Source organism: Octodon degus, unplaced genomic scaffold (assembly GCF_000260255.1).
Source record: "Octodon degus isolate 3935 unplaced genomic scaffold, OctDeg1.0 scaffold00158, whole genome shotgun sequence".
In the NCBI taxonomy this organism is placed as follows: domain Eukaryota; kingdom Metazoa; phylum Chordata; class Mammalia; order Rodentia; family Octodontidae; genus Octodon; species Octodon degus.
In genome coordinates this window covers 1,189,925-1,201,204 of record NW_004524734.1, presented here as the reverse complement: position 1 = coordinate 1,201,204, position 11,280 = coordinate 1,189,925, and the positions used below count along the sequence as shown (strand labels likewise).

The following is an 11,280-nucleotide window of genomic DNA, read 5'->3' as shown; positions in this document are numbered from 1 at the left end:
AAAAAAAAAAAAAAAAAAAAAGAAATAGAAAAATGATTTTCAGAATTAACAAAAACTGTACATGGTGGCAAATGATAAAGATAGCAAAATAATTATAATAAAAATCTGAATAAAATCCAGGCACATCCCTTTTACCCCCATGGAATGTTCATCCTGTCCTAGGTGGCCTCCAAGGCCCTACCTGAAAGCTGGCAAAGGAGACACTCTAAGTGCACGTGGTAACTGTCTGTGAAACTGCCAATGTGCAGCACACATATTCAGTGTGCTTTGCACAAGTGTTTAACAGTGATAGTTCATGCTTCCCACTAAATATTTAAAGTCAGAAGACTGAAAAATTAAACATTTCCTTAAGTAGATTTGTTGTTGTTTTGAAACAGGGTCTCCCTATGCAGTTCAGGCTGCCCTTGAGCTCACTTTGCAGCCCAGGCTGGTCTCGAACTCACAACAATCCTCCTGCCTCAGCCTCCCAAGTACTGGGATTACAAAGTGTGCACCACCATACACACCTCCTTAGGTAAAATTTTGATGTTATAATAGCTTCAACTTTTTAGGAAGAGTCCATTCATCCATCAGGTGTTTTGCTCTATATTGGCTTCATGTTTATATTATGATCTCTAAATGTCTTGCAGAGCTCTTTGTATGGGACAGAGTGGCCCTGAGTCATCCCACCTCATCCTATCAGACTCTTTGACCTATAAGCTCAGAATCAATGATGCCAGTCACTCCAAGCCAATGGCATGGCTCCTTGGCCAGAGCAAGAAATACCTTTACCCTCACTGACAAGATATCTGAAGTCCTGCCACAAAGACACGCTGTGCCTGTGCTGGCCTGAGGACATGACCTGCCCGGGGGCAGGACACGCTCATGATCTAGTGCTAGCTGTACCATCATCGGTGATAAGGTGACAAGCTGATGACCGGGCATATTCTATGCCTCCACTTGCACGCTTCTCCACAGTCACAGCTCCTCTCTAGCCTGGCTAACAAAAAGCACACTTTGGAGCCTGCCAAACCAAAGACTGGTCAGTCCTCTTGGGTTCAGTCTAGGGGCTGGCTGCCATCCTGTCTTTCTCCCTAGCCACGCGTCCTTCTTCATGGCCATAGTTGTGTCCCTACCTGGGCATCTCTCAGATTGGAAGCTTGTATGGGTAAAGACTGGGACTTTACAAATCCACACAGCACTGAAAAGATAGCACGGCTTTTCATTCACATCTAAGAATTTACTGCTACTTATGGCCTGAAAAGATTAGAAATGAAATTGGTCATAGTAGGGGAGTATGCAAGTGAAAAAGAGTCACCTAACGTGGTTAAGTGCAGGGGCTGGTACACCGTGCCCGCGGTGTGTACAGGGTTTTCTGGCACCCAGCCACGCCCCCTCATGCGTACACTGTGTATGCAGAGGTTCTGGGGTGTGCAGCAGAGCTGAGTCTTGAGATGCAGCCTGCACGACAGGGCTCCCTAACCCTGGGACCACAGACCAAGGGTACACTGGTCTGTTAGGAACAGGGTGGCACAACAGGAAGCGAGCAGCGGGTCTGGCCAGGGGAGCTTCATCTGCATGTACTGCCAGCGGCTCCCGATCGTGAGGGCTACTTCTGGAGCTCTGTCTCCTGTTGGTTCTCCTCCCGAACCTGCGGGCTTCGGTTCTCCTAGGAGCTCGGGCTTAAGTTGCGCATGCTCTGCCTCAGCAAGAAGTCACTGCCCCACCCAAATACTTTCACGGTGCGTCCCTGGTGTCAGAAAAGTCAAGATCTGCTGTAGGGTGTACAAGAAGTTTACTATTTGCCTTTTAGAGGAAAAGTCTGCTGACTTCAGGGGTCACCTCCTTATGTATGATCTGTGGCCTGTCTCATGTCATGGTCATAAATAAAGGACAGTGAGCCCCTCTGTGCAGGCACTGCAGCAGCAGGTTCAGGCAACTAAAAAAGTAATGAAAAAAGTCAAGTTGTTGCTGGCCTGTGCTACTGTTTCCCAAAAATAAGACCTAATGGGAAAATAGTTTTGAAAACTAGAAATAAAAAATGCCACCGCCCAACCAGCAGCTCCTTGGCTTACCTGCCTTTCTTAGTGGCCACCAAACAAGAGGAAAGCGAAATATAATCTGCACAATGCAGGCCATTACCATGGTAACCACGGGCCAGTGCTCATTTTCCCATTAGGTCTTATTTTTGGGGAAACCTGCTGTGTAGTGAGGCCTAAGATAGCTGTGCTCATACTTTACAAACTTTTACAAACTTTCCTTGCCATAATTCTCTAAATAACATACTGGAACCATTTTTACATCCAATTCAGATCTTCTAGGTACCACATGCAACCTAGAACTCATTTAAAGCATATAGGAAAATGAACACAAGGCTATCTGCAGAATCCATGCCATTTCGTACAAGGGACTTAAATATCCACAGATTTTGCATCTTAAAGGGTCTTGGGGCCAAGCTGCCATGGGCACCAAGCGAGGACTGGGTGACCATACGGGTAGTGGTGAGGGTTCAGAGAACAGTACAGAAATGCCTGCAGTACCGTCAGCCCTGCAGTGCGGCTGCTAACCTGTTGTCACCACCTCATCCCCAGCTCGGGGCTACTGAGGACAACCAAGGGCTTGGAACCTTACAAAATCACTACTCCAGGTGGGAGTTCAAGAATGGGGGTCCACCATGAATTTTATAAACAGTGGAAGAAAAAACTTGCCCAAAAGAAAGCAAGAGAGAGGGAGCATTCCTATTGCAGTTGAAGAGAATTTCTTTGCATTAGATAAGTACTACACTCTAAATGCCTGAATTATTTTCTTTCTTTTTTTTTTTTTTTTTTGCGGAACCAGGGATTGAACTCAGGCCCTTGCGCTTGCCAGGGAAGCACTTAATCCACTGAGCCATCTTCCCGGTCCCCCTGAATTATTTTATTTCTTAAGCTCAGCATAAAAACAGTACATCTTTGGCAGAACCAAACAGAATTCACCCCTGTTCTTTTTTGTTGTTGTTGTTGGAACCAGGGATTGAAACACCCTTATTCTTTATACAGTTAAGTAATGTTAGCCCATAACATATTTAAAGTTAAGCTGCTGAAAAGGTGATTCAAGATAAACTTGCAAAATAAACTACCAAAAAAATTGCTCCTTAACAGTGACCCGTACCTTCGGCTGCTGCCTCCACTCGGGGGGTGGGCTCGGGCGTCAAAGCTGATTGCAACACCCCTCTCCTTGAGGTCGCTGAACTCCTTCTCCAGGTACCTGCAGAATCCCTAAAAACATCCCAGGGATTAAAAGAGAACACTTTTTAATACATTTTTTTCATAGACATGATATAGAAAAATTAGAAATGTGGTTTTCTGAACTTTTACAGGAAAATATTATAGCACAGGGAAAAAACTTCTCAGTGATTAAAAAAAATGAGCAATTAAAAAAAATAGTTTCACTATCTACTGTCTATCTGCCTGCCTGCCTGCCTGTTCGTCTGTCTGTGTCAGGCACTGGACTGGGCACTCATTATCTATTATCTAACTAATAGTTAGATATCTATCTAACACCTAACTTTGTGAAGAAATCCCATTTTACAGACAGAAAAGCTGAGGCTGAATGGTGCAGTGGCTCGCCTAGCTCCAGGTACAGGAGCAGCAGAGCCCTCTGTGCACGTTCCTGCCCACAGCCGGCTGAGGGAGGGGTTTAATTTCCCTTTGCCTAAAGGGTTTCTTATACAAAAGGAAAACTCTGATTTTGGGTGGAGAGACACTTCACAGCCTTCTTACCAAAGCAGTGTCCACTTAGAGGGCCTTTACTTTTTCTCAGAGACACATGCTGCACTGGGCAGAACTGAATCTAAGTAAAGCCTCAAGGATACAAGGCGCTATGGGTTGTGCGCATGCATTCCCAGAAGGGCCCCCAGATGCCTGGCTCTGTATGGCTTACCTCGGTGCTAGCACCCCTCATTGCCCTGGTCACCCCCTGCACTGTGCCCACAATGCTACAGAAGGCAAGAAGCCTGCAGCTTTAGTTCAAATCTAACAGCTCCCCGATCTCAGAAAAGCTCCAGGACCCACTGATTTTGGAGAGCAGGGGGGGCAGAGGGAAAGGAAATGCTTACTTCAGAGAAATGATTCACTGGGGGAGGAAGGTTTTTGCAATCAAAACACCATTACTAAATACAAGAAGCAAACTTGCTTGTGTGGCTTCAGAAAACAGAACGAAGAGCCACATGTAAAAGTTACAGAAACACGGATCTTGGATCAAAATAATGAAGCATCGCTTAAGGAGAATGATGCAAAGACAGAATGGGCTGTTTCAGGGGATAGTAAGTTCTTTTTTTTTTTTTTTTTTGCGGAACCGGGGATTGAACTCAGACCCTTGCGCATGCCAGGGAAGCGCTGATTCCACTGAGCTATCTCCCCGGCCCCTGGGACAGTAAGTTCTGCATCACTGATGAGTGATGTCCAGATTAAGTTAGCTGAACATATGGGTCACATATAGAGCATGAAATAGGCATGAATGGTCAGAAGGAAATTATAACCTTTATCAAAGCAGCGAATGATACCCAAGTTTTCTTCTAATCTCTACCCTATTTCATTTCATTAAGATGTTCTTGACTCACACATGCCTGCTTCTTAAGCCAAAGCAGAGAAACAACACCCTGAACCAGCAGATGGTCACCTACACCATGGTTTCAAGCACAACAGAGGTGACTGACTGCACTGCCGCACAATGGCACTTGCCAGGGAGCGCGCCCCACAGGCGGGTGGGGGCCCGAGCTTGGGGATGCTCTTCCCGGGAATCCTCCAGTGTCCCAGGAATCCTCCAGTGTTCGAGTTATTCCTGAGGTAGCAGAGGTACTGACTGTTCTTATAACACTTTCTTCACCCTTAGCATCTCTGTCTCCTACAGTAAGTATCCTAGTAGAGGTTATGCGACCACTTGGATAGGGGATAAGCAGAGATTATTCCAAGCAGTGCTGGCCGGATGAGATGATATCTAAGCTATTGAGTCGCCATGGTTTTATAGGGTTCTTAACTACTGTAGAGCCCGATACCAGAAAGGATCAGTTCTTCCATAGTGTGCCACCACACCCAGTCTCAATCGCTGTCTCAGCATGCCCTGTGGGCAGGGCCTGCATGGCACACCAGGGATAGAACCCTGGCCGCTGTGCTCTGCCTAAGCAGGCACTTTAGTCCTCTAAGCTATCAGGCCGGCCCACCATATGCACATTTTATAAAACTAAATGGAATAGGGTGTTGCTGATGCTGGTCTTTTCAACATGAGCATCTAACCATGACAAAAAATGATGACCTTATAATTCATCTCAACTGTTGGGCTTACTCTAGGATAGAATATCTATGAGGGAACTGTTTCAGTCACTGATAACATATCTGCAATGCCTAGCACATAGTAGGTGCTTAATAGATATCTTAAATGATGCGTGGCTGGAAGACCAGCTGATCATGAAATCTGAAACAAAACTGCTTTCTTTAACCAACTTCAGAAGTCTCACTTCTTTCTAGAGCAAAAGGTAATGAGGCCTTGTAGCTTCACAACTCCAAAGACATGGCCATATTAGAGCAAGTGAAGTCTGTCAGTACAACAGAAGCTTGGGGATGGACTGTGGGTCACCAAGAATTATAAAAGAGCAGTACCTGCGTAGTCTGGATGATGGTGAGGTCATTCACACGAGAAATCCCTGCGCCCATAGGCGCCCGAAGGCCAGCCGTCCCAAACTCCATTCGGGCCCCGAAACACTTCTGTAATTCTTCTTTCATACCTGCTGCAATTAACTGTTTCACTGTCTCCAAAGTTAGAGGATTCTGAAAAACAGAAATGGATATAGCAGATACAGCCGGGTGAGTAAGAGAACAAAAAGCCAGCAATTTAAAAAAAAAAAGCCACAATAATTCTATTCTCTAGGGAAAAAAAAAAGTCTGCAGCGTAGACTTTTTAGTTTTCTGATGCTTTTGAAGTGTGAAACAGGAGATCTGTCTGACATGATAGCATCACTATAATTTTCTTTCCTCCCAAAGCAAGTTCTTTTGGAGAAATGGAATGAGCAGGCGTTTTAGAACAGAGGTCCAGTGCCTAGCTGGAGATTCAGACCCCTTGCTCACAATCTGTGTCTGCTTGGGCAAGCTACCCAGCATTGTGGATTCTCGATTTCTTCACCTATGAAAAGGGAACAATGTAGAACCTCATTACATTTTTTTCGTGTATTTAGTACAAGGTGTACAGGGGCTCACTACACAGATACGACTCACAGTGATCTTCCTGCTTTCAGCCTCCCAAGTGCTGGGATTACAGGCACACACCACCATGCCTAGGCTTAGTTGTGGTCTCAGTGCGCCCTAGGGGTGGGCCGGCACAGCACACCAGGAGTCGAGCCCTGGTCCCTGAGCCTGACTAAGCAGGCACTTTAGTCCACTGACCTATCTGGCTGGCCCCCTTACATGTTTATTTAGGCTTTACAGTAAATGAATATGATCTCTTTCTCTCTCTGTCTCTCTCCCTCTCTCTCTCTCTTCATTTTCTTTCCTAATGCCATCACACTTTCCCAGAGTTAAAGATCAAAATCCTTTTTTTTTGTAGTGCTTCATAATTCACATACATGGGTGATTTTTAATCTCGTAACAACTCAACGAAGCAGACAAATCACAGATGTAATGTTTTATGCCACAACAAGTGAGTGACTTCTTTCAACTGCACAATAAGCATTAACTTGATTCTTTGCCATTATATTAATGGCTTCAAACAGACACTGACATGAATCGTTTAAATTCATTACATATTGCCCTTTGTAAAATAGCTGTGGATGTCCACATTAATCCCTTATCAGATTTTTCAATTAAGGGGTTCTGGGGACTGACAGAAACAGTACTTTACTTCTATCTTATAGTCATCAGTGATTTAGATGAACACTCAGACAGGACGTGGCCACATAATTAAACTTTGAAATATTATTGGATTAACCTTGACTTCTTGGAATTAAGCCCATCTCTCCAGAGTGTTCCAGATTCAACAGGAATCAAGTACAACCACACCTTTTGACCAAAAGCAATAGACACTAATCACAGGACACAGTCTTACCCATCAAATTGCCAGGTGCCCCCAAGGAAGGGCTCAGATCGGGTACAAAAGAGAAGCTCAATAAATATCTGTTGGTTTCATGGTTACACCCAATATCCAGTGATTCTCTGATTCATAATGTGGAGTTGGAAAATCCTAATTTGCTTTGGGCATGTAGGAAAGACCCAGTAGCCTGAGAGAAATAAAGCAGACAGAGATCATGAAAAGTCAAGAAGGCAACAGCCCTGGGGTGACCAAAACCGACAAGGACCAGACCAGGACTGGGCTGCAGCGCTGGAGCAGCTAGAAGCCTTGGGGAGAATCAGGCAGCGCTGGTAGGAGTTTCCCAGGAGGAAGTACAGGCTCCCTCCCACATAAATGCTTGTCTGACACCAAGAAGAAATGGAAAAGAAAGAGCAATCCAAAGTAAAAGTTAAATAACAGAAAAGGACAACATTCTTCTGACTCAGGAAGCTACCATCCCTGCAAAGATACAACCTTTTGTAGAAATTAATTTTCTTTTTTTCTTCAAAGAGAAAGTTGTATGGAACAACTTTACCAACTGGTTGTCAAAAGTACTCTTCTGGCTCCAAGTTACTAAATTATCAGCAAGGGAAACAGTTTCCTTCCTTGAAGAATGGTGAAGTCATTCTTTCAGAAAAAGCCAACAGCTCTCCGGAAATGGGCGTAGCTGACATCGGTGGAGGGGAGTCAGGAAATGGTAATTGAAGACTCTTTCATTGAAGAAGTGTTTTGGGACCCCACTACGTGCTGGCACTGTACCGGGCACTAGGAACCGCGGGGTTGGTGAGGCTGGCAGCATTTGCTAAACGGTATTCGAGGGCCCTGGGTAAAATGAAAAGGAAGCAAACTTGATTCAGTGATCAAGAAGCTGCAGGGCCAGGGAGATAGCTCAGTGGAATAAGAGCTTGCCTGGCAAGCTCAGGGTACTGAGTTCAATCTCCGATCCCGACAACTGTTTGTGGGTTTTGTTGTTTTGTGTTTCCAGTCGCGGTCAGAGCTGGGGGGGGAAAGGATAGGATGTCTACAGAATATTTGGGGGCGAGAACGCACAGCCGGGAGCGCGAGAAGGCCGTTCGTAGCACCATTCACACCCCCGACAGAGGCGACAGTGTCAGAAACAAAAGAGCCGAAGGGAGCAGAACGTTCTGGGGAGACAGCGCGCTCGGAGGAAGCCGCTCACCTGGTCCCAGCGCAGCCACTGGGCCGTCTCGCGCTCCAGCCGGGCGTCCATGCTTCCCGGAGCCGGCGTCCCTGCCGCTGCCATCCCGCCAGCCGCTGCCGCTCAGGGAAGGCCGGGTCGCCTTCCGGCGGGCGGGGAAAGTGACGCGTAATGGGGCGGCTCCAACCTGCTGGCAGCCGGGCGTGTGTGTCCCGTCCCCCAGGGGTCCCCGGGGCACCCCAGCTGAGGAGCAGGGGTTCGTTCGATTTACACGAAACCCTGGAATAAGTAAAATTGTAAGAAAATAAATCAGTGATTTCTTTCAAGAGCTGGGACTGGGGAAAAGGGGTGACTGCAAAGGGCTCAGAGAGATGGGGGGCGGGGGGGAATGTGATGGAACCGCTCTGGGTCCGGATTGAGATGCTGCTGCAGAGCTTGCTGAGCTGGGCTGAGCTGGGCCCAGTGGCACCAGGCTTGTCATCTCAACATCCTGGGAGGCAGAAGCCAGAGCATCACGGTTTTGAGCCTACGCTGGGGAATTTGGAGATTTTGTGAGATCTTGCCCGAAACTAAATAATAGCTGGGTGTGGTTGCACACACCTGTAATCTGAGCACTGGGGAAGCCGAGGCAGGAGGAGGATGGCAGCGAGTTCTAGGCCAGCCTGGGACACACAGTGAGTTGAAGGCCAGACTGAATTACATAGCGAGACCTTGTCTCGAAACAAAAACAACAAACACTATGAAAGCGCTGGGGTCAATCCTTAGTACTTCCACAAAACAAAACTCAGAATTGTACACTCAGCGGGTAAAAGTCTCTGTATGTAAATTATATTTAAATTTTTATAAATGTTATCCTTGCGCAGGGGCCATGCTAATCTTCTCTGTATCGTTCCAATTTTAGTATATGTGCTGCCGAAGCGAGCACTAAATTTTTATAAATGTTAAGATTAAGAAGCAGGGATGTTGCTTAGTCGTAGAGTGCTAGTTTAGCAAGTACCAGGCCCTCGGTTCAATGACCAGCATTAAAAAATAAATAAATAAAATGAGATTAAAACCTAAAAAGAGGGGGGCCTGCCGGTTAGCTCAGTTGTTTAAGCACCTACTCATGCAAATGCAGTCAGGCTCAGGATACCGTGGTTGGATTCCCCACCTCAATTTGCCTTACCAGACCCACCCTTAAGGCAGCATGAGCCAACCAAAAAAAAAAAAAATCAGTCTCAAAACCTAAACATAACCCTGATAGGCTGAGGTAGGCTGAAGATGGTGAGGTGGGGCCCAACCTGGACAATTTAAGGAGATCTTGTCTTAGATAAAAGATTAAAAAGAGGGTTGGAAAGGCCGGCCAGACCTGCTTAAGTGGAGCCCAGGGACCAGGGTTCCATTCCTGGCATACCATGCTGGCTCCTCCCCGGGGTGCTAAAACGGCGACTGAGACTGGGCATGGTGGCACGCGCCTATAATCCCAGCATTTGGGAGGTTGAAAACAGGAGAATCATTAAAAGTCCGATGTACACAGTGAGACCCTGTAGACCCTATAGCCCTGTACTAAATACATTAAAAATAAATAAATAAATAAATAAATAGTTATGGTTTGTGTCTAGTTATCCCCCTCCCCAAAAGCCTCATACAGTCTTGAGGCAGCTTCAGGAGTTTGACTGATTACTGTGGGTGTGGGCATTGCACCTGCCCCGGGGCAGGTAATTTGCATTTCAGTGTAAGGTGGGAAGAGACCTAGATGCTGGAGCTGTTGCTACTCCTCCGTTTGGCTCCCCCCTCTCCCATGAAAGGTTGCCCTCTGCCCTGTGTCGCTCTGCCTTGGAGCCAGCTGAATAGGGACTGAAACCTCCAGTAACTGTGAGCTAAATAAACCTTTCCTTCCATCATTTTGATTGTCGGGTATTTGTCCCAGCAATGAGAGAAGAGTAACTAAAGTTGTAGGCAGCTGAGTTAGACAGAAATATTATAGGCAGTCAGACAGGGCCAGGCCCTCAAGGAGACAAGATGGAAGACAAGGTGACTTTGCAACTTGGAAGAGACAGACACTCCCATCACACCTCAAGACCAAGACAAAAAGAGGAAGCACAGCTACATACTTCCCTAGGGATGGGCATTAGGGATTGATATCCTAAATAGTATCAATCACCTTGAAAGAGCCCAAATGAGTCACTAGCCCAGGGCCCAACAGGAAGAGACCCTGTCCCTCATTCATGCCCGCTTGCTACGTGACTCGCTTTCCCATTTGATACTGGATTTAATCAATTTTACCTGAGCAATGGTGCTTGTAATCTCATTGGTTGACCGCAGTTTTGTCCCACCTCATGCCCAACTAAGCAAGTTCCCATGTGAAGACCACCACCTTAGACCCGCCTCACCACATGGCTTTCCTCTATAAAAGTCTCTGCAAGAGACAACTTCCTTGGGGGGGAAACTACCCGCTCGGGCCCCCCTCCTGTCTCTCTCTCAGGACAGGAGCTTTCTTTCTCTCAATAAATATATTCTGCTCATAACCTCCGTTTGTTCCTAAAATTCGTTCTTCAGTTTAGAGAACATGAACTTGTGCAGGTCAGGTCCAGAAATTGTTTTTCTTTGTCATTTGGAGGTTCCCTATATTGTTTGGAGGTCACCCACCCGGGACCAGTTTTTCTCCCTGTATCACTAAGACTTAAATAAATAAATAAATAAATGATAAATAAAGGGTTGGAGATGTAGCTCAGTGTAAAAGGTCCTGAGTTCAATCTTCAGTGCCACACACACAAGAAGATGAGGATGAAGAAAGAAAGGATCTAAAGGAGGCAAAATTCTTTATGGAGGTCAGGAAAGTGATTTCCTCCAGGTAACAGGGAACCTGCCTTTGGGGATTTTGGACCTGTTCTTGGCCTGAGTAGGATTTCCGTGGGCATTTACATATAATAATTCACTAAGGTGTAGTCATATGAATGTGCATTTTCTGTGTGCTCTACTTCAATTTGAAAAGAAAATATGTATCCAGGATCAGTGCACTTGGTTATAGTAGGAGAAGCACATACGTCACCAGACTGTAACAGTTAATGCCTGCATCTAGCCGG

At 46.1% G+C, this 11,280-nt stretch overlaps 1 protein-coding gene and 1 non-coding gene across 3 annotated transcripts in view; both read right to left on the bottom strand.

Annotated features, from left to right (window-relative positions):
* The window catches only part of Pgm2 (phosphoglucomutase 2), a 33,357-nt gene extending 25,032 nt beyond the window's left edge, over positions 1–8,325 (bottom strand). Inside the window, exons 1-4 of one of the 2 annotated variants that reach the window (XM_023702804.1) lie at positions 8,237–8,325; positions 7,054–7,225; positions 5,616–5,783; positions 3,130–3,236 (exon numbers count right to left, since the gene is read on the bottom strand). In XM_023702804.1, coding sequence (XP_023558572.1) covers positions 3,130–3,236; positions 5,616–5,738 — 230 coding nt within the window. In that variant the 5' untranslated portion in view covers positions 5,739–5,783; positions 7,054–7,225; positions 8,237–8,325. The remainder of the gene's footprint in view (positions 1–3,129; positions 3,237–5,615; positions 5,784–7,053; positions 7,226–8,236) is intronic. The other variant, XM_004642634.3, reaches the window with a different exon arrangement.
* Positions 8,326–9,032: 707 nt separating this feature from the next.
* LOC111813009 lies at positions 9,033–9,140 on the bottom strand. The gene has a single exon (XR_002818366.1). It is a non-coding gene; the product is annotated as a U6 spliceosomal RNA (small nuclear RNA).
* Positions 9,141–11,280: the final 2,140 nt, after the last annotated feature.